The sequence below is a fragment of the Sceloporus occidentalis genome, unplaced genomic scaffold (genome assembly GCF_023333645.1).
Source record: "Sceloporus occidentalis isolate IW3139 unplaced genomic scaffold, rSceOcc1.0.p SCAF_14, whole genome shotgun sequence".
NCBI lineage: Eukaryota > Metazoa > Chordata > Lepidosauria > Squamata > Phrynosomatidae > Sceloporus > Sceloporus occidentalis.
In genome coordinates this window covers 2,639,579-2,658,220 of record NW_028316994.1, presented here as the reverse complement: position 1 = coordinate 2,658,220, position 18,642 = coordinate 2,639,579, and the positions used below count along the sequence as shown (strand labels likewise).

At 44.2% G+C, this 18,642-nt stretch overlaps 1 protein-coding gene across 1 annotated transcript; it reads left to right on the top strand.

The window, feature by feature from the left end:
• Nucleotides 1–2,581: 2,581 nt before the first annotated feature.
• On the top strand, nucleotides 2,582–18,238 carry LOC149303539 (microfibril-associated glycoprotein 4-like). The gene is made up of 6 exons (XM_089480526.1): nucleotides 2,582–3,036; nucleotides 8,331–8,415; nucleotides 9,487–9,647; nucleotides 11,011–11,107; nucleotides 12,494–12,676; nucleotides 13,590–18,238. The coding sequence occupies exons 1-6, from the start codon at nucleotides 3,031–3,033 to the stop codon at nucleotides 13,835–13,837; spliced, it is 780 nt and encodes a 259-aa protein (XP_089336652.1). The 5' UTR covers nucleotides 2,582–3,030; the 3' UTR covers nucleotides 13,838–18,238.
• Nucleotides 18,239–18,642: the final 404 nt, after the last annotated feature.

The following is an 18,642-nucleotide window of genomic DNA, read 5'->3' as shown; positions in this document are numbered from 1 at the left end:
AATGGTTTATCTTCCAATATCTGTCTCGGGGTGGAAATGGAATGCCTTGAGAACACTGATCGTAAACAATGTTATTGGGCTGTTTCAGAAAAGATTACAGCAAATCTCCTACAAAGAGGAAAGGTATGATTTTCCTGGAACCTTGTGAGTTCCATTGTTTGCCAGTCCTCATTTATCTCTTTGTTCAGTTCTCTCTTGCTCCTGTCAAGAGCCAAATGGAAATAGAGAAATGATGCCAGGTTCCTCAGGCCTTTTGCCAGCTATGCAGTGTTGCCTTAGGTGTATTGATTGCAGACGGGGTCTCAGCAGAGATGGTGGGAATGAGGGCAATTGGGTTCATCTGGCTCTGACAAAGGGACCAAAAAAGGGATGCTGGATTAGAACAGAAAAGCGCAGGGCATGCTGGTAGGAATCCAGTCTTGGGTGACCTCAGATGAACAAGCAAACTGGTAATGATGAAGACTGGCTGAGTTTGAGCAGTGAAAACAGAATACTTGAAAGGAAAGGAGGAAAGTTACATGTACTGTCAGAGCCAAAAAGTCCCAAAGCAATGAAACATGGTCCTGCATTCTATAACTGCCCATTTAAATCTCTCTGGAATCTGTAACAGAGATGTGCAACTGCATCAGGTTTGTGGGCTAATTTTCTGCACCAGACATCCTCCAGGGGATGCACAGAATGCCAAAAACAGAGAAATGGAAAATGTCCAGATGTTTTGGTGATGAGAGAGAGGGAGAGGGGGACAGACAGACAGACAAAATTTTAAAAGTTAAACCGTGCTGAAAGACCTTGCAACTTATTTAAAATGTGAATTGCCATTCCTAGGCCATGTCTACATGGATCAAATACACCAGTTTTCCCCACCCTCACCATGACCTGTCTACACATTGCAGGGCCAAAGCCTCTATTGGAGTGTGGACTGTCTTCATGAAAGAAAGCCAGTTCTACACTGAATCTGCCCCATTCCTGGCTAAAACAGTGTAAAAAACCTCAACATCCGCTCCAGATTTTGCAGGAAAATTCAGAGTGCTCTGGAGCTACAATGGATGGCTGGTTACACATATATCCCACTGTGCCACTTGGCACTGTTGCCACTGGCACAAGTCATTCCCTTTGAGGTCACAATGAGGTGCCCAGCTGTGTGATCAATGCTGTGTGCCTCATTTCTGATCTCTAAGGAAGTGACTTGTACCAGCTGCAGCAATGCTGGGCAGCACAATTGGATGTGTGTGTAGCATCGCTCTGGAGTGCAGAGGTAATGAGGTAAATTTAAGGTAACTCCCAGGGCCAGAATACTCTGGGAGCAGCCCGGAGTAATCTGGCCAGTGTAGACAAGTCTCTAGGTGTACTGAGGAAAGACAATTCATCTTTTCTATTTAAGACATCAAAAGAGAAAAAAGATGGAATGAGTCTGAGGATCATAAACACAGAGATGGTGTGTGTGATGTGTCTGGGTGTGACTGAGGGAGGGAGGGGGAAGGATAGCTTCCAGCATTTCACAGATGAAAATCAGGACACTTGTGGCCAAGCAAGATCAGAGTGTGGCCAAGATGGCAAAAGTAATTAATGAGAAACAATAGATAGGATAGGAGCATCTGTAGCATTTCACTTTTGCATGAGTCTACTGGGAAGGGAAAAATTCTCCTCTCCCTCATTGTTGTTGTTATTCTATTTCTTCAGTTAATTTCCAACTCATGGTGACCCTAAGGCAAACTTACTACAGAGATTTCTTGGCAAGATTTGTTGAGAGGGAGTTTGCCTTTGCCCTCCTCTGAGGCTGGGAGGATGTGGCTAGCCCCAAATCACCTGGGACTTTCCATGACTGAGCAAGGATTTGAACCCTGCTCTCCAGAGTTGTAGTCCAAAACTCAAGACACTGCACCATGCTGGCTGTCCTCTCCACACTGTGGTGCTTATCACACAGGACAATTTCCATGCGGAAACTAGATTTAAAGTGAAAATAACCCACTTTTGTGAGTTGTTTTTCATATGATGTTCGGGGTTAACCTTAGCAGAAAGTAAAATAAACTCACAAATGTGGGTTGTTTTTGAAATGACATTTGCGTGAAAGAAATAACGCAAAAATAAGCCAAACAGAAAGCTGACAAAGCCTGCTCCTTTTTACATCCAGGAAATTCTGAAAGTAGAAAGGAGTGGTATTTGTTGATTTTCCGTTCGGGTTGTTTTCGTGTTACAGTACTTCTCTCTCCACCAATGCATCTGAAAAACAATTTGCATTCGTGGGTGTTTAGTGGATATTAAAATCCCGTTTCTGCATGGGATTTGCCTCTGTGTCCTAAACTCCTGATATGGGTGCAATCTGAATTCAGTTTCAAGCAATTGAAATATGCTCAAGCCAATAGGGGAAAGGGGAAAGGAAAACAGGACATTTTAAAAGCAGAGGAAAAAGTGGTAGGACAGAGGAATAACTGGGATTGTCTCTGGGAAAGTTGGAGGGTATGGCTGTAAGTGACCACAAGAGCGGCGTATTGACCACACTGTTCTACAGAGCTGAGCCCAGCTATCCTGGTTTCCAAGATCATGTTTTTACTCATCCAGATGTTGAAGTTAAGACTTTCTTTCCAGAGAAAGGGAGGGAGGGAAAGGGGGAAGGAAAATGTTTTACACATGCATGCAAGGGTGAACAATAACACTCTTCTGCCAAGAGCCCTGGAAACCATCTAAACTTTTGGCTCATTCATAACTTCCCTCCTCTCTCCCCAACTTTCTTTTCCTGTCTCATTGCTGTTTTTTCCTCTCTCTCTTCTTTCTTTAACACACTAACACACACCATTTCCTGCCCCATCCCATCCCATGGCTGCATAGTTCTGGGCTATCAAAGCAGCCGTTACAAATTGTTTCTGATTCCTGGCCTTGGGGGTGTGTGGGCTAAATAGACACAACCTGCACTGCTTTAGGCCAGAGAAGGCAAAGGAAAAGGAGGGTGGGAGAAACAACTACTCCCGCAAAATCTGTCCAGTCTTATAAACAAGGGGAACCAGATTTGCAAAGGAGAAACCCTAGGACAACATGAAGGTAATGTATCCATATGAGGGAATGGCCTATGTTTTGCGGGGTGGGCAATGGATATAACAGACAGCTTGAGCTGGATATGATTTTATCTGATCATCTTCTTAGTTATCTCTCCCTTCTTTGTTCCACCCATCCTATTGGCTTTGCACAATGACCTCTGTAAAAGTGGCATGGATTTGAATTTATGGAATTCGTTGTCAGAAGATGTGATGACGATCAGCTTCAGAGTGTGTGTGTCTTTTAAAAAAATACTTGCTATTGAACAAAAATGTTTATCTTTTTAAAGGAGGCAATGACTTGGGACAGCTGTTAGCCACAATCGGTGAATACAGCCTTGCTTTATTGAGGGTAGATGTTTCCAAAAACCAATTGCTGGGAGAGTGAGTGAGAGCTGAAAAAGGCTATTGCCTTAATGATTCTTGCAGGCTACTGGGGAAAAAGGATGCTGAATTAAACTGGATCTGGTGGGATTGTGTTTCTTTTATTAAAACCCTGGCATTTATTCTATGAATCATACAAATGATCCTTCAGCCATGGGAAAGCTCTTTTAGCCATCTGCCTAAGAAAGCCTTCCACAACCAGGTTTACATCTCTAGATTTGTTGGACAGCAACCCCCACCCTCCAAGCCAGTGCAGCTGTGGTAGTGTGCATGATGGGACTTGTAGCTCCACACATCTGGAAGTATGTACTGGATGGATCTACTGCTTGGTTCCTGTGATATTCAGAAAGCCCAGGTCAGCCTGCTAATTGTATATTTGATGCAGGACAACAAACAATAAAATCCTTATCAAATATGTTTGTTGAACTATGGAGTGCTGAGAATGATAATGATGGTGGTGACATACCATATCCTATATATTTGTTGTTATGTGTCTTCAAGTCAATGCTGAGACAAGGTGACTCTATCATAGGGTTTTCTTGGCAAGATTTATTCAGCGCAGGTTTGCCATTGCCTTCTTAAATACAGCCTACAGCACTGGGTATTCACTGGTGATCTCCCTCTGAGTACTAATTGTGCTTAGCTTCGAAGATCAAAAGGGATCTGGTGCCTCCAAACTGGACAAAGTATAGCTCTAGGGCAAAGTGTAGCCCCAAGATTATTTTTGTGCCATCTTTCCTGTGCTGCCCATTTTTTTCTGGCAAGGAAAAAAAGTGAACTCCCTCTCCTTTCATTCTTCTTGAGTAGTACTCCACCTTTTTAAATACTCTGTATCACATCTCCTGCACAGGGTATGTGTGTGTGTATAAAATATCAACCCCCTCCCCCAAAATGAGTGTGATTTGCATCAGTGGCCATGGTGGCAATGGCACAGCAGGATGTGCATGCAAACAGCTACCTGGCCTCACTTCGGAGTGCCAGGTAATGGGGGGAATTCAGTACAACTTTGAGGTTAGAAATGGGACCACCTGACCTACTGGGCTGGTCCTGTTGCGGAGGTGGGAAGGATGGCAAGGCTTCCCCCTGGGCCATGGCGGCCCGCCAGCTCCAGGCCCCACTGGGTCCAGCCTGGGCCTGAGTGGTGTCCCCGCTGCGGCCGTGGCGCTTCTGGCCCACGTGGGGCCCAGACTACCACTCCCAGACTCCTCTGGGAGTGGATCCGGAAGCACCGCACTGCCGGGCCACTTTCTGGCCAGGAACTACAGTTCCCAGCCTCCCTCGCAGGGTGGAAGTGAGCCCGGATTGGCTGTTCGCTGGAGCTGCGGCTCCTGATTGGCTGGGAGGCAGGACTTTCCCAGCCAACCATTGGCCGATGGACCTATATAGGCCCATGGCGCGCCAGCTCTCGGCGCCATTTTTTCCGGCTCCCCAACCACCCACCCTGTTACGGCTGTGCTTTGTCACAACTTTTTAGGTCAAGTTTTCCTGGGGCGGCAGCATAGGTCGTGGATCTGATGGGTGTGGTTTCCGATGCTGCAGAGCATGGAATCGGGAGTCCCACCGGGACCTGGGGGTGCTGAGGGCTAGCGATGTCACCAGTGCAGGGGCGACATCGATTCAACATTCCCCGGTAACATGGGGCGAAGATACGATCATGTGCATAGCCGGATCCTTAAGTGGTGAGCACACTTTAGGCTGGTTACCCCTCTGTCATCCCGAAGCCTGGATGTGGCCAGGCACTTAGGTTCATTGACCAATGCAGGTTGGTGGAAGTCAGATCCAGACCTTATGCTTTCTGGCCAAACCTCTTATACTGTTGTTGTGTTCAATAAAGTTGTGGCCTTTCCTTTGCCAATTCAGTGTCCGCTGTGTTATTTCCACCCTGCCTCCTTCCTCTGCAAGGGGGCTCCTGAAGTATTTTGGCCTGTGCAGATGTGGTCTAGGACAAACAGCTTGATCCCTGTTCCCATTTCCATATGTTCACTGAATGCATGAAAGGGATATTCTGTAACAGTTTATTATCTTTGTGGATATTCTGTTCTTATCTACGATGTGCTGACTATCAAGGCTGCCCACTCTTAAAAACTTCTGACTTGAATACATGGGCCTAACTCCTCCTGTTAGTCTTGACTAGGGTAAAGCATTTCCACAATGTCTGGAGACCTCCTGGGTCCTTCAGGGCTCAAACCATTTTTTAAACAAAATTTGTGATTTTTTCCCCCCCCAAAAAAAAATGTTGCCCCAGTGTTGTTTTAGAAAAGCAAGCAGGTTTTTGTGTTTCACTGTACTCTCTATCAGGAAAATAAATATAAATGTAACACCAATATGGATATGCATGTGAGTACTGTGTGGTGTAGTGGTTTGAGCATTAGACTATGACTCTGGAGACAAGGGTTTGAATCCTGACTTGGCCATGTAAACCCACTGGGTGACCTTGGCAAAGTCACACTCTCTCAGCCTCAGAGGATGGCAATGGCAGGGCAGTCCCATCTGAAGAAACCTGCCAAGAAACCCCATGATAGGGTTTGAAATTATTTGAAGGCACACAATAACAAGCTGTCATTTCACTTCCCTTTCCACTCCCACAGAGACTGCCACCACACTGCAGAATTGATGCAGTTTGACAATGCTTTAACTGTCATGGCTCAATTCTATGGAATCCTGGGATTTGTAGTCTGTTGTGGCACTAGAGCTCTCTGACAGAGAAGGCTATCTCAGAAAACTAAGAATCCCAGAATTCCATAGCATTGCACCATGGCAGTTATAGCAGTGTCAAACTGCATTAATGTGGATACAGCCAGGGATTGAGAGTGCCTTACAAAAATATCCTTTGAAACAAGCCAGATTAAAATTAAATCTGAGCGCTCATAAGAAGGCAGAGCATTTGGAATATGAAAAACACTCTTCCATATCCATTTTAGGATTTCAATCTGAAGGGAGAGGGACCTGTTGTTTCAGGAACAACTGGCATGGCTGCTAGTTAAAATTTCTTTCTGATGAGTTCTTGCTGGATGTCAGGCTGCAGGCCATCATTAGATTTATATCCAAATAAAACAATGTACTATGCAGAAGTTACCACAAAGGGGACTGGAAGCCTTTTGGAACGATGTTCTTGAGAACTCTGTGGTTCCTCATATGATTTCCAGGGGTCCCTCAATGAGAAAAGTAGTACTTGTGGACAAATTCCCCTGAAATAATGAATCCAGTGTGCAAAGGTAGTTTGTTTTCAGCAATACAAACCCACTAGGTTATACTTTGGGCAAATCACACTCTCTTAGCCTCAGAGGATGGCAATAGCAGACACCCTCTGAAGGAACCTGCCAAGAAAACCCTATGATAGGTTCACCTGAGGGTTGCCATAAGTCAGAAATGAGTTGAAGGAACACAACAACAACAGCTCAGCAGAGTGAAGAGAAGAGGATGCCCTTCTCTGTAAGCTTAGGGAACAACAAACTGATGCAGCCTCTTCCAGCTTTTATAATCTTCCACATTAATAGCTTGTCCACACTCTGATGTTGTTTGGCCACATGTGTCCTGGTTTTCATCTGTGAAATGTTGAAGAATAAGTGTATGCAGTGCAGGTACTACTCTACTGAGCAACAGTCATTATTTTATGGAGAAATGAATCTCAGGTTCCTCTTGGAATAAACTGGGTCTAGACAAAGTGGGCCTTATTGTTGCTGTGTGCCTCCAAATTTTTAAACTCATGGTGACCCTAAGGTGAACCTATCATAGTGTTTTCTTGGCAGATTTCACAGAGGGGTTTGTCATTGCCATCCTCTGAGACTGAGAGTGTGTGACTTGCCCAAGGTCATGCAGTGGGTTTTTATGCTTGAGTGGGGATTTGAACCCTAGTCTTTAGAGTCTTAGTCCAGTGCTGTAATCACTACCCCATGCTGGCCCTCCTAAAGAGACTATAAACCTTAAAGGCACCAGATCCTGTCTGATCTTTGAAGCTAAACAGGGCCAGTGGTGGTTAGTACTTGGATGTGAGACCACCAACGAAAGCCAGGTGCTGTATAGTATAGTTTTGTCAGTTCCTTCGTCTGTATAGGAAAACCACCTCTGAGTATTCCTTGCCTTAGAAAACCCTATGAAATTCCTGAGATCACCATACATCAACAGCTGACTTGAGCATGTGCGTGCACAAACACACATGAGCAATGCAGTGCTCACAACTGGAGTTGTGCAGGAAAACTTTTTGATGGATGCATATGTTGTGGTTGAACTTGTGAGAGGATAGATGTTCATTTGAACTGTGTACCCCAGACACCAAACCAAAATCCATGGGGTTGTTTATAACATTAAACAATTTACAGTGGCCAAAGGTGTCCAATGAATTGAAACAGGGTAGTGGCTGGCTAACCATAGCATTGCTTTCCTCAGTTTTCTGGACTGGCTTTTGTTCTTTGTTTACTTGGTGAGAAATGAAAGAACAAATTTGTCCATTAGTGTGGTATAGTGGTTTGAGCGTTGGACTATGATTCTGGAGACCAGGATTTGGATACTGACTCAGCCATGTAAACCCATTGGGTGACCTGGGCAAGTAACAGTCTCTCAGCCGCAGAGGATGGCAGTGGCAAACTCCCTCTGAAGAAACAGAAAATCCTATGATAGGTTCACCTTTGGGATGCCATAAGTGAGAAAAGTCTTGATGGCACACAACAACAACAAGTTCCAGCATCACAGTTAACACCTTACTTCAACATTAGCAATGAGATAACATCATCTATTACACCTGGGATCAGTGGGGTAGTTTTTGGGGTGCAGGACAGGCCTCACTTCAAGGAGTCAAGAATATAGTCCTGTTGAAAAACCAGCCTGTCATTGAGATTTGTACCCTTCAAAAGGCCTCAATTTTTATGCTGCTCCCAATGTGTTTTGATAAGTCATTCTTTTCATTTCTGGCTCTCTCAGGCTTCTCTGTTCCTGCCAGGCTCACTGTTCCTGCTTCTCCTTGTCCAGATACCTACTTTGCAAGGACAAGCAATCAATGACCAAGGTAAGTACTACTCATTCTGCCACCTAAATCATGCCCAGACCCCTCTGTTTGCTGTCTGTGCCACTTTGCCATACCTAGGCATTCCTGCAAGGAATGTCTTCTGCTTCACATCACATTCCCAGAAAGACTAGGGCTGAATCTACACTGTAGAAATCATGTAGTTTGATACCACTTGAAGTGTTGTAGCTCTGTCCTATAGAATCTTGGACTTTGTAGTTTTACAGAGTCCTTAGCCTTTTGTGTCAAAAACGCTGGTGCCTCACCAAATTATAAATCCCAGGATTCTGGCAGTTAAAGTGGTGACAAACTCCATTATCCACAGCATAGATGCAGCCATAAAGTGCATTGACACTGCAAAATTATAGCAGTTTCATACCTTTTTAGCTCTCTTGGCTCCATCCTATGGAATCCTGGGATTTATAGTTTGGTGAAACATCTTTTAAAAATGTTAAGTCAAACAGTCCAAAAATATGGAGCACTGTTGATGATTTCTATATTTAAGGAGCCTAAATTGTCTCTCCATCATAAGGAATTATAGCAAACAGATCACAACAAAATGTGGAAGATTTAACTTCGAGAAGTTGGTTAAAATGGACCTGGGCATTGGCACTAAAGGATAAATGGATGTCTCCATTGTGATCTACATGTAAAAATAACAGCTGTGACAAATTTGTTGCTATGTGGTACTCTTGTGTTTTCTGGAAAAGAATTATCTTCATATGGCTCTTTGTCACCGCTTTTGAAATTCTGGAATAATTGACAATCTATCTGTAAACACAAAAGGAAAATTGAAACACAGCATTTAAAATGCCCTTTGAATAATTCAGTGCAATACCTTTTGTTTGAAATGTCTTTTAAAGGATGTTTTAATTAATTATTTATATTTTTTTAAAAATCCAAGAAAAATATCTCAGTCATCCTAGACTACTATCCAGAAATGTGGCTCGCAGAGAAATGATCATCCAGAGGCCAGAAAAATTCATTTCAGCTATTAGGTGGAACTTTGTAACTGCTGATATGTGGCACTGGTGGGTTTTTAACACTGAACATTTTCTTCCTCTGCTGGGGCAGCTCAGCAGCAACACTGCGGAGAAGATTCCCTCCCGCTAGACTGTGAAGACATTTATGATCAAGGTTCTGAAACGGATGGTGTGTACCTCATTTACCCTGCGGGCCCCAACATCCCAGTGCCTGTATACTGCGATATGACCACTGACGATGGAAAATGGACGGTAATGAGGGCACAGGGTGGGCTGTGGAGTGGAGTCCATCTTATTGTGCTACTAGCAATCACAGAGCAGAGATGTTTGCATCCACCATGCTCAGACAGATGTGCCAGTGTTGTTCCAAAAGGCAATGTAATAGAACAAGCTTTGGGTGTGATTCTTATGGAAATTTTCATGTCTTTGTTCTTTGTAGTCACTGCCCTGCCTCATTTCTTGGAACAGAGCATCCTTCTCTCTTTAATATGTGTGTGAATATCTGCCTACACATGTGCAATGTCTAGAGATGTGCAATTACTAGGACACTACAGGTACTAGAAAATTAAAACCAGTTAAAAACATTTAGACAAGGACAAATGGCAACAATTAAAATTCTCCCTGAGGAACTAAAGGTAACTGTGATATTAAACAATATAGCAACCATATATTCATGTATTAAAATGCAGTGTTATTGCATAGATTGAGCCAGTGTGGTTTGAGTGTTGTACCAAGAAGGCTTTCTCTCGTGTTTTCATCAGATATACCTATGAGGTTGGTAAGACAGAGAGAAGGGCCTTCTCAAAGCATCCCAAAAACCCGGGCATTTTTTTGTAGAATATGGTCCTTCAGATAATCTGGACCTGTACCATATAGGTCATGATTACACTGTCTACTGGAATGTGGCATTTTGAGTGTATTTCATTTGCATGGGTGGGGGATAAATCTTTTGGCTGGTTTCCACTTTTCATTCTGCTTCTACATATGATTCTAAGTGTTGGTCTTGCTCTAGAAAATTTTAAACAGTGCATCTGAAGAACCACCTTCTTTCATATTAACACCTCTGATCCTTGTGGGCCTAATTCAATGTTTCTTGCTTCTAAGACTATGAAATGGCAATAGATAAGGGGCTTTCCCCCCTGTAGTGGCACCCCATGTGTGGAATACTACTCCCAGAAAGATACCTCATGCACTGATGTTGTTCTTTCATGACTAAGTCCATTAAATTAATCAGCGATGCCTTTCTTTCTTACTGCTATACCACCTATTGCTGTGGTTAGCTTCTTTGACTTTTCAGGTTAATTGGCCTTCTTAGCTGGGATTAATTGCTTGGGTTTTCAAGACAACTTGGAAAGCATATGTGTGTTACATTGTGGAAAGCTGGATTATAAAGGAGTAAAATAAACAATAAAAGGGGGGAAGGTAGGGTGTGAATGGAAAGAGAATGGGTTTATGAACCATCTGAATGCTCAATGTCTTCTTCATGTAACTACATTGCCATTTTGGAGATTCACATTTTCCCTTAGGAGGTCAGGAACACTGCTTGGGAACATTCACTTGTAGAAGATGAATGCTACCTCACCCTTTCTCCCCACCCATCCCTTCTGTCCTCCAGGTTTTCCAGAAACGCTTCAATGGTTCAGTCAGTTTCTTTCGGGGCTGGAATGACTACAAATTTGGCTTTGGAAGAGCTGATGGTGAATATTGGCTGGGTAAGTAAAGCTCCTCTTCTCTCCTTTTTTCAGTAGGCTGCATATTGTCTGTCATCCTGTTATATGTAAAGGCTACATTATGCTCACGTAGGTCTTTTTCGTTGTTGGTGTCATGGAAATTGACAGCAATATTCTTTCCCCATGCTCTACCAATCAAGACTCATTGTTTTGTTGTGATAGCCCCACTTCATGGCCATTAAGTGGCTGCTGGGAATGGTGTCACTAGGGTTGGTGTCACATGTTGTCACCATCTGCTCATCTGTTTCACTCACTTGCCCTCCATCTGGCTGGTTGCCTGCTGCCCTGAAACACCCCAAAAGGGCTGTAAGGGGGTGGGCAGCTGGGCAAGTGAGGCAGAGAATGGGAGGCAGAGACAGAAGGTGAGACCTCTTCAGTTTTTCCCACTACTGGTCAGAGGCAGGCAGGGACATGAGGCAGGGACATGGATATATCCATCAACCTTGTCTTCTTCCCTGTTACCCCAGTTCCCTTCGTTTTTTTTCTTCTCCCTACTGCCCTAGTTCCCTCAGTAAATGGAGCCGGAGTAGCACCCCTGCTGCTACATGCCAGTAACACTGCTCTCACACACGTGTCAGGCAGAGGGCCAGACCAGCTGTCACTCCCCTCTGGAGTGTCACCTGGCACACTCCCCACACTCCAATAGTGACGCCACAGGAGGGTGGAGAGCTGGATGGATCTGACAAGTATCTGGCCATGGCACAGCCAGCCCCCATTGCTAGAAGGGAAATTATTACATTTCTACCATGGAGTCTGGAGAACTCTGGCAGACGTGGGCAGATGATGTCATTAGTTTGTGTCTGGCTGTGGGGGATTAGCCAGATGCGTTTCTGATTGTCCACCTACCCTCTGAATGTCAATGAGTGGGGCTGCAGTGGCTAAACAGTGAGTCTGGAAGAGGAGCTGAGAGGAGACACGCATCATAGTTCCCCTTGTGGAACTTTTATGCTGTTCTCTGTAATACAGTATATTGGCCATTGTGTGTCAAAAGACTTTTGTTTCTTCTCTTCCTGTGCTTTCCCTGGCTTTCTTTCTTTCCCTAATCCCATTCTCCCTCAGCTCTTGACCCAGACTTCTTTCTTTGCCAGAACTTTCTGGAACAGCCAGATGTTTGGGTTTCTCTATTAAGTTGTTAAAACAGGTCCTCGGGTCCAGACGTTTCCAGAGCTAAGGGTGAGTGTTGTGTTTACTATGATTCGGGGCCAAAGGAAACAGCCAAGATCCCTTTGGTTTCTTTGTCTGTCCAGCATTTCCCTGTCAGCAGATGCTGGATCAGACAAAACTGTAGCTCTCAAAGGGAAGAGAGAATGGGTTTTTCTGTAGAACCTGTGTACCCAATGAATGCTTCCTTTTTGTCCTGTGGCCCAGGATTGCAAAATATCCATCTCCTGACCCTCAAGCAGAAGTATGAACTTCGTGTGGATCTGGAGGACTTTGAGAACAACACAGCCTTTGCCAAATACACTGACTTCTCCATCTCACCGAACGCGATAAGTGCAGAGGAGGATGGCTACACACTGCATGTGTCTGGCTTCACTGATGGAGGGGCAGGTGAGAGAGCCCTGACTTTGGGCAACTACTCCGTTCATTTCCACAATTACTCCACAAAGTTTCTCCCAACATTTGTGCTGTCACTGAAAGATTTTGAGTGCAGAAACTGAATTATAAGTTGGCACTGTAACACTAAAACTTTGACTCTACAATTGGCATTCCCAATCAGATGTCTTCCAAATAAGCAAGACCTTAGTTTTCATCATTCCTGGACTGTCCAGGGATGATGAGAATTACAATATGGCATGTAGAGAACACAAGGTTGGGGAAGGTTGGTTCAGAGAAAGGGCAGGAATCATACATTCTCACAGATGTTGTTGGACCCTAGTTCCTAACACTCATAGACAATGGTAAGAAACACCAAAGGGCTGCATAATTCAGAAGGCAGTCTATAAATGTTTACTGACCTTTCATTTCTATCCACCCTAGACCCCATGAAACCAGAGGTGTTGATTTTTTAAATTGCCATATGCACTGTTATCCACTTCCCATGGATTGTTCCCCCTTCTTCTTTATGGTATTTTCTTATATATTCCATCTAACAAAGTAGTTTCATACAACAGAGTGGTAATGGAACTGTTTGTCACTTTGCTTTAATGACTTTTTACACAAGGGGGCTGCAATTGGCTTGTTTTAGTGTGGAGAGGTTGCTTGCCCACAATGGATGTGAAAATTTCTGAGTTTGGTTGCATTGCAGGGCTCTGGATTTCTTGTGGGAAGGTCAGGACCTCACAAGAGCTACTAACATTTCCATAGCATGCCTACTGAAAGCTTGCAGCCCACATATGTCCCAGTATTCATTTGTGAAATGTTGGAGGCCATGAAAGCATTCTAGCTCTTTCCTGTGCCAGGGAGGTTTTGTGCCAGAAGCCTTTTAAAAACCCTTATTTCTATCCATTTCCACTCTTACCAGGGGACTCACTGTCCTACCACAGTGGCCAGAAGTTCTCTACCTTTGATCGTGACCAAGACCTTTATGTGCAGAACTGCGCGGCGCTCTCTTCCGGTGCCTGGTGGTTCAAGAGCTGCCATTTTTCCAATCTCAATGGTTTCTACCTTGGCGGAGCCCATCTCTCCTATGCTAATGGCATTAACTGGTACCAATGGAAGGGCTTCTACTATTCCCTCAAGAGAAGTGAGATGAAAATACGTCGTGTCTGAGAACCAAGATTCATGACCTCTTCCCATTCCCCATGTCAGCAACTACTGGGAAGATGATGTAGGATGGGTTTCCAATTGTTGATTATTTTTTTTAGCCCTATTCATATTATGGCAAGGTATCCAGATTTTGGATTGATTCAAGTGACTGGAGTTATGATGCTATTAATACAGTGGCTTACAGGAGTATTCAACCCCCCTTGACTTTTCCACATGTTGTTGTGCTACAGCCTGGAACTGAAATTGATTTATTTGGTAATTTTACCACTTAAAGTATAGAAAATACTTAATACTGTGAAAGTACAAAATACTTCTATTGTGTCACAAAAGTTGAGTAAACAAAAATAAACTGGTACTTTCTGGCTGCATAAAGCATTCAATTCCACATCAATATTTGATAGAAACATTTCAGTGGCAATAACTCTTTGTTAGCTTTGCACATGTGGATCCTGAAATTTTTGCTCATTCTTCTTGAGAGAATTGTCCTAGTTCTGTCATTTTGGATGGAGAGCATTGATGTACAGCAGTTTACAACTCTTGCAATAAATTCTCAATTGGACTGAAGTATGGGCCGTGAATGGGGCATTAGAAAACATTCAGCTTTTTTTTCAAATCAATTCAGTTACCTTGGCTCTTTGTTTAAAGTCATTATCCACTGTAAGTCCTAGGCCCTCTCCAGATGGGCCTTACGTGACATCCTCATCACGTTCTAGAGTTTCCTCGGGGCATTCCACCCACATGAGGCCTAACCCTAGCACGTGACAAGGGTGCAATCATGGTGGCCTCCCATCCTCACGGGGGCCACCATTATTACGTCACATGCGCGCTGCCTCCAAACGGAGTGGCGCGCGTGTGATGCCCTTGTGCTGTCCCAGGCTGCTTATGGTGGCCTAGGCATGGTGCTAGAAGGAGCTCCGAAACGGAGCTCCTTCTGGGGGAGCGCCTCGTTCCCGCAGCCAATAAACTTGGCTGTGGCTCCCGGGGTGTCCTGGGGCATGAAGCCCTAAGGACACCCCTTTGGGCTGCCGTTGTGGCTGCCATGGCCCCAATCCGTTCTTCAATGGAGCGGCTGCAGGCCGCCCCAAAGGGGTGGTCTGTATCCCGCCTCAGTTCTCTTTTAGAAAATAGGTTTTCTTCTTGAATTTCCCTGTTTTTGTTTCCCACCATCTTTCACTCAACTCTGGCCATTGTCTCAGTCCCTGATGAGAAAAAATATCCACAAAACATGATGATGATGCCTCACCATGCTTCACCATAGGAAAGGTTCTCAGGACAATGAGAGCAGATGACTTTTTGGCACCTATATAGCAACAAAGCCAAAATATTCAGTTTTGGTCTCATTAGACCATAGAAACTTTGCTGTGTCTCCCACATGCCTTTTGGATGACTCTAAATAGGCTTTGGTATGGGTTTAATCCAGCAGTGGCTTTCTTCTCACCACTTTTCCATAAAGCTGAGCTTGTGGAACAGCCAGATGAAAGATGTCCCACAGAGATTCTCCCACCTCACTGCAGCTATCTCCAGCTCCCCCAGAATTACTGCTGGTCTCTTAGGCCTGGTACAGACGGGCCCCAACGCACATCTTGATGACGTGCTAGGGTTGCCTCTGGGTGTCACTTACAGATGCCCCACAACCCTAGCACGTATTCCGTACATCAAAATGATGGCACCCTGTACAGATGGGCACTGCCATTTTGATGTGACGGATGCTTAGTGTCTGCACATCATGGCATGATACTGACATTGCGAGTGTGTCATTGGTGCACTGCAGCATCAGTATCGCACTGCAAAAAGAACCCGCTTTTTGCAGGTTCTTTTTCCGCTGGTAGGAAACCACGTGGTTTGTACACTGCATTTCTCCCCCGGTGGAAAACTAGGCGCCAGCAGACTGCCAGTTTTGGGCAGTCTGTACTGGGCCAAAGTTTCTTTTCTGACTTATGCTCTCCTTACCTAGTCAGAAAGTTTTAGTGGACAACTTTCTCTATTCAGAGTCATGGGTGGCCTATTTCCATTTTGTATTAATTTAACAGTGATCCAGGGAATATTAGAGTTTGGTATTCTTTTTAAAAAAATAATGCAACGCTTCTGCTTCTGCACAACTATATCCTGGACTTATTTGGGATACTCCAAATAATGGTCTTCATGATTCTTTTTCTTTAGATACGCTTTCCAACAAACTCTGGGACTATCCATAAATGGGCGCAATTAATCTGAGATCACATAGCACTGGGACTGCACACAGGTAGACTCCATTCAACTATTTAGATGACTTCTGGAGGCAGGGTGTTGCACTAGTGGTTTTTTTGGCGGGTCATAGCAGACAGAGGGTGAATATTTATGCAACCAACAAGTGCCCATTTGTTTTTGTAAACTTAATGTTTCTGTCCAATAAAAATAATTTGCACTTTCAGAGTATATTTTATGTTCCTCTAGTGGCAATAATGTCGATTAAAATCTTTTCAATTCCAGATTGTAACACAAGAAAAATGTGTCAAAGGGCTATTTGTGTGTGAATACTTCTGCAATGTAGTCGTGTGGTTTGCCTGCTGAACTGGGGCTGAACTGCAGTTTCCACCACCCATTACCATTTGCTATGCTAATTAGGACTCATGAGAAGTGTACATTTGTAACTCCTTTCCTTGTAATCAATCCTAATTCATTTAAATTAAGTTCCAGTTTGTTTAACTTTCACCAGTATATATCAGGATCTAGAACAGGCCTTCTGCAAGTAACCAGTTCCATTCTCTGGAAAGAGGAATCTGCTCTCTTTCTGGAAGTCAGTTGGGCACACAAAGCAGGGAAGGAAGGTAAAAGAGGGGGAACAAAAGAGGTACATTTACTTTTAGTCATTGGTGGCATACAGCTATTTGCAGAGTATTCCCCTAGGCCAGGGGTAGGCAAAGTGTAGCACTCCAGATGTTGGACTGCAGCTCCCATCAGCCCTAGCTAGCACAATGATGAGAGATGCTGGGAATTGCAATCCACCACCAGGAGGGGTGCACTTTGCTCACCCTGCTTTAAAAAGAAGAAGGTGTCTGTAGTTAGTATAACCAATGATGAGATGCAGTCCAACTGTGCTTATTCTTTCTGTAGGCCAGGGATGGGGAAAGTGGGACGCACAGACCCCTAAACTCAACATTTTCAGGCTTGAAGTACCCAGAATGTCCCCTGTCTCCCCCCAAATGTACGAATGTTCTTCAGGGCCAATTATCAGACAGTTTCCCATCCCAAATGCAAGAAAATTCCTTGGAAATGAAGCTGTTTTGATTTCCCTATCCAGAAACTTCTACTGCTTCAAGGCTCTTTTCTGATTGAACTAACTGAAAATTGTGTCAGTAAGAAACACAATTTTACTTCCAGTGCAGCATAATGTGTCATGGTTTAAGGGCAGGGGAGGGATGGGAAGTGAAAAAGGAACTCTGTCCCCACATGCAGATTCCTCCCTGAAAATGTACTGTAGCCCTCAAGAGAGAAAAATGATTTCTATATCTCAGGCAGAAGCTTCAGGGTTCAGCATCATGGTTAAGGAGGGTCAGTTGCCAATGGACTGAGCTTCCAGAATGGCCAAGTGGTGTCAGTGCTACAACAGGTCTCAGCCTCTTCCTCCTTTAGAACAGCCTGTAGGTTTCCCTTTTGTGTGTGTCTCCTGTCAGCTTATGGAGACCCCATGGATTTCATAGAGTTTACTTAGGGAAGGAAAACTCAGAAGTAACTTTGTCATTTCCTTCTTCTGAAATATAGCCTACAGCATTTGGTATTTGTTGGTGGCCTGCCATCCAAGTGGTAAGCAGGACTGACCCTGCTTACCTTCTATGATCAGACAGGATCTGGTGTTTCTAAGGTATTTAAGCCCTAGGTTTATCTTTCCTAATTGCAAAAGCAATGCACATGGAGTTGCAGCCACTTTCTCTTATGAGTAGGTGGGCTGTTGGCAGCATAGTAAGCTGGAAGAAAGCAGAAAAATGGGCACTCAGCTTCTGGTGTAGTTAGCCACTGTACATTTCTTACATCCCATAGCCCAGCACTCCCTTGTTCCAGCTTATTATGCTACCACAGTAATGGGCCAGAGACAGAAGAGGCTAATGAAGGATACACAAATGCAGCCAGTTAAATTCACCTGGCTATTTGGAGGAGAATGTGAAGGCTGCTGCTGGTGGTGGTGGAGCATATTGCCTTAAGGGTCTGGTTGGTATTAGGGACAGATGTGGGAAGAGATTAATAACAGACACAGACTAGGAATACAGACTGAAAGACCTTCCTGACTACAGCTCATCTGAATCCCACAGCCAGCATGGCCATTGGCTTTAGGATGCTGGGAGCTGTTTTCCAGAATTACTTTCCCAAGCTTTGGCCAACAGCCCATGCAAGCCTTGTGTTAGCCCTGCCACCTATGATCTAAATCAAGGGTTCCCAACTTGTGCTCTGACGAGCCATCAGGGCTCTGTGTGCACTTCTCAGATGCTCCGTGGCCAGGAAAATAAAATAAATAAAAATGGATTGAAGTTAAAGAATAAGAATATATTCTTATATACACTCCTAAATGCCATTAACTTTTAGGACATAGGATTGGCCTTTTAGGGGCTCTGTGAGTCAAAAGTTTGGGAACCCCTGATCTAGATCAATGGTTCCCAATCTTTGGTCCTACAGATGTTTTGAAATTCAGCTCCCAGAATTCCTGACTGTTCGCCAAACTGGCTGGGTCTTCTAGGAGCTGAGAGGCAACAATTAATCATGTAGTGATTGTTTGAGATTGGAAGCCAGCCATGTCCCTTCAGTCTAAGTCCAACTCTCCTCCAGCAAGTGTAAAA

Coding starts and splice junctions, on each gene's coding strand:
- LOC149303539 (XM_089480526.1), top strand. Junction 9,648..11,010: donor CTGACGATGGAAAATGGACG/GTAATGAGGGCA, acceptor TCTGTCCTCCAG/GTTTTCCAGAAACGCTTCAA. Junction 11,108..12,493: donor TGATGGTGAATATTGGCTGG/GTAAGTAAAGCT, acceptor CCTGTGGCCCAG/GATTGCAAAATATCCATCTC.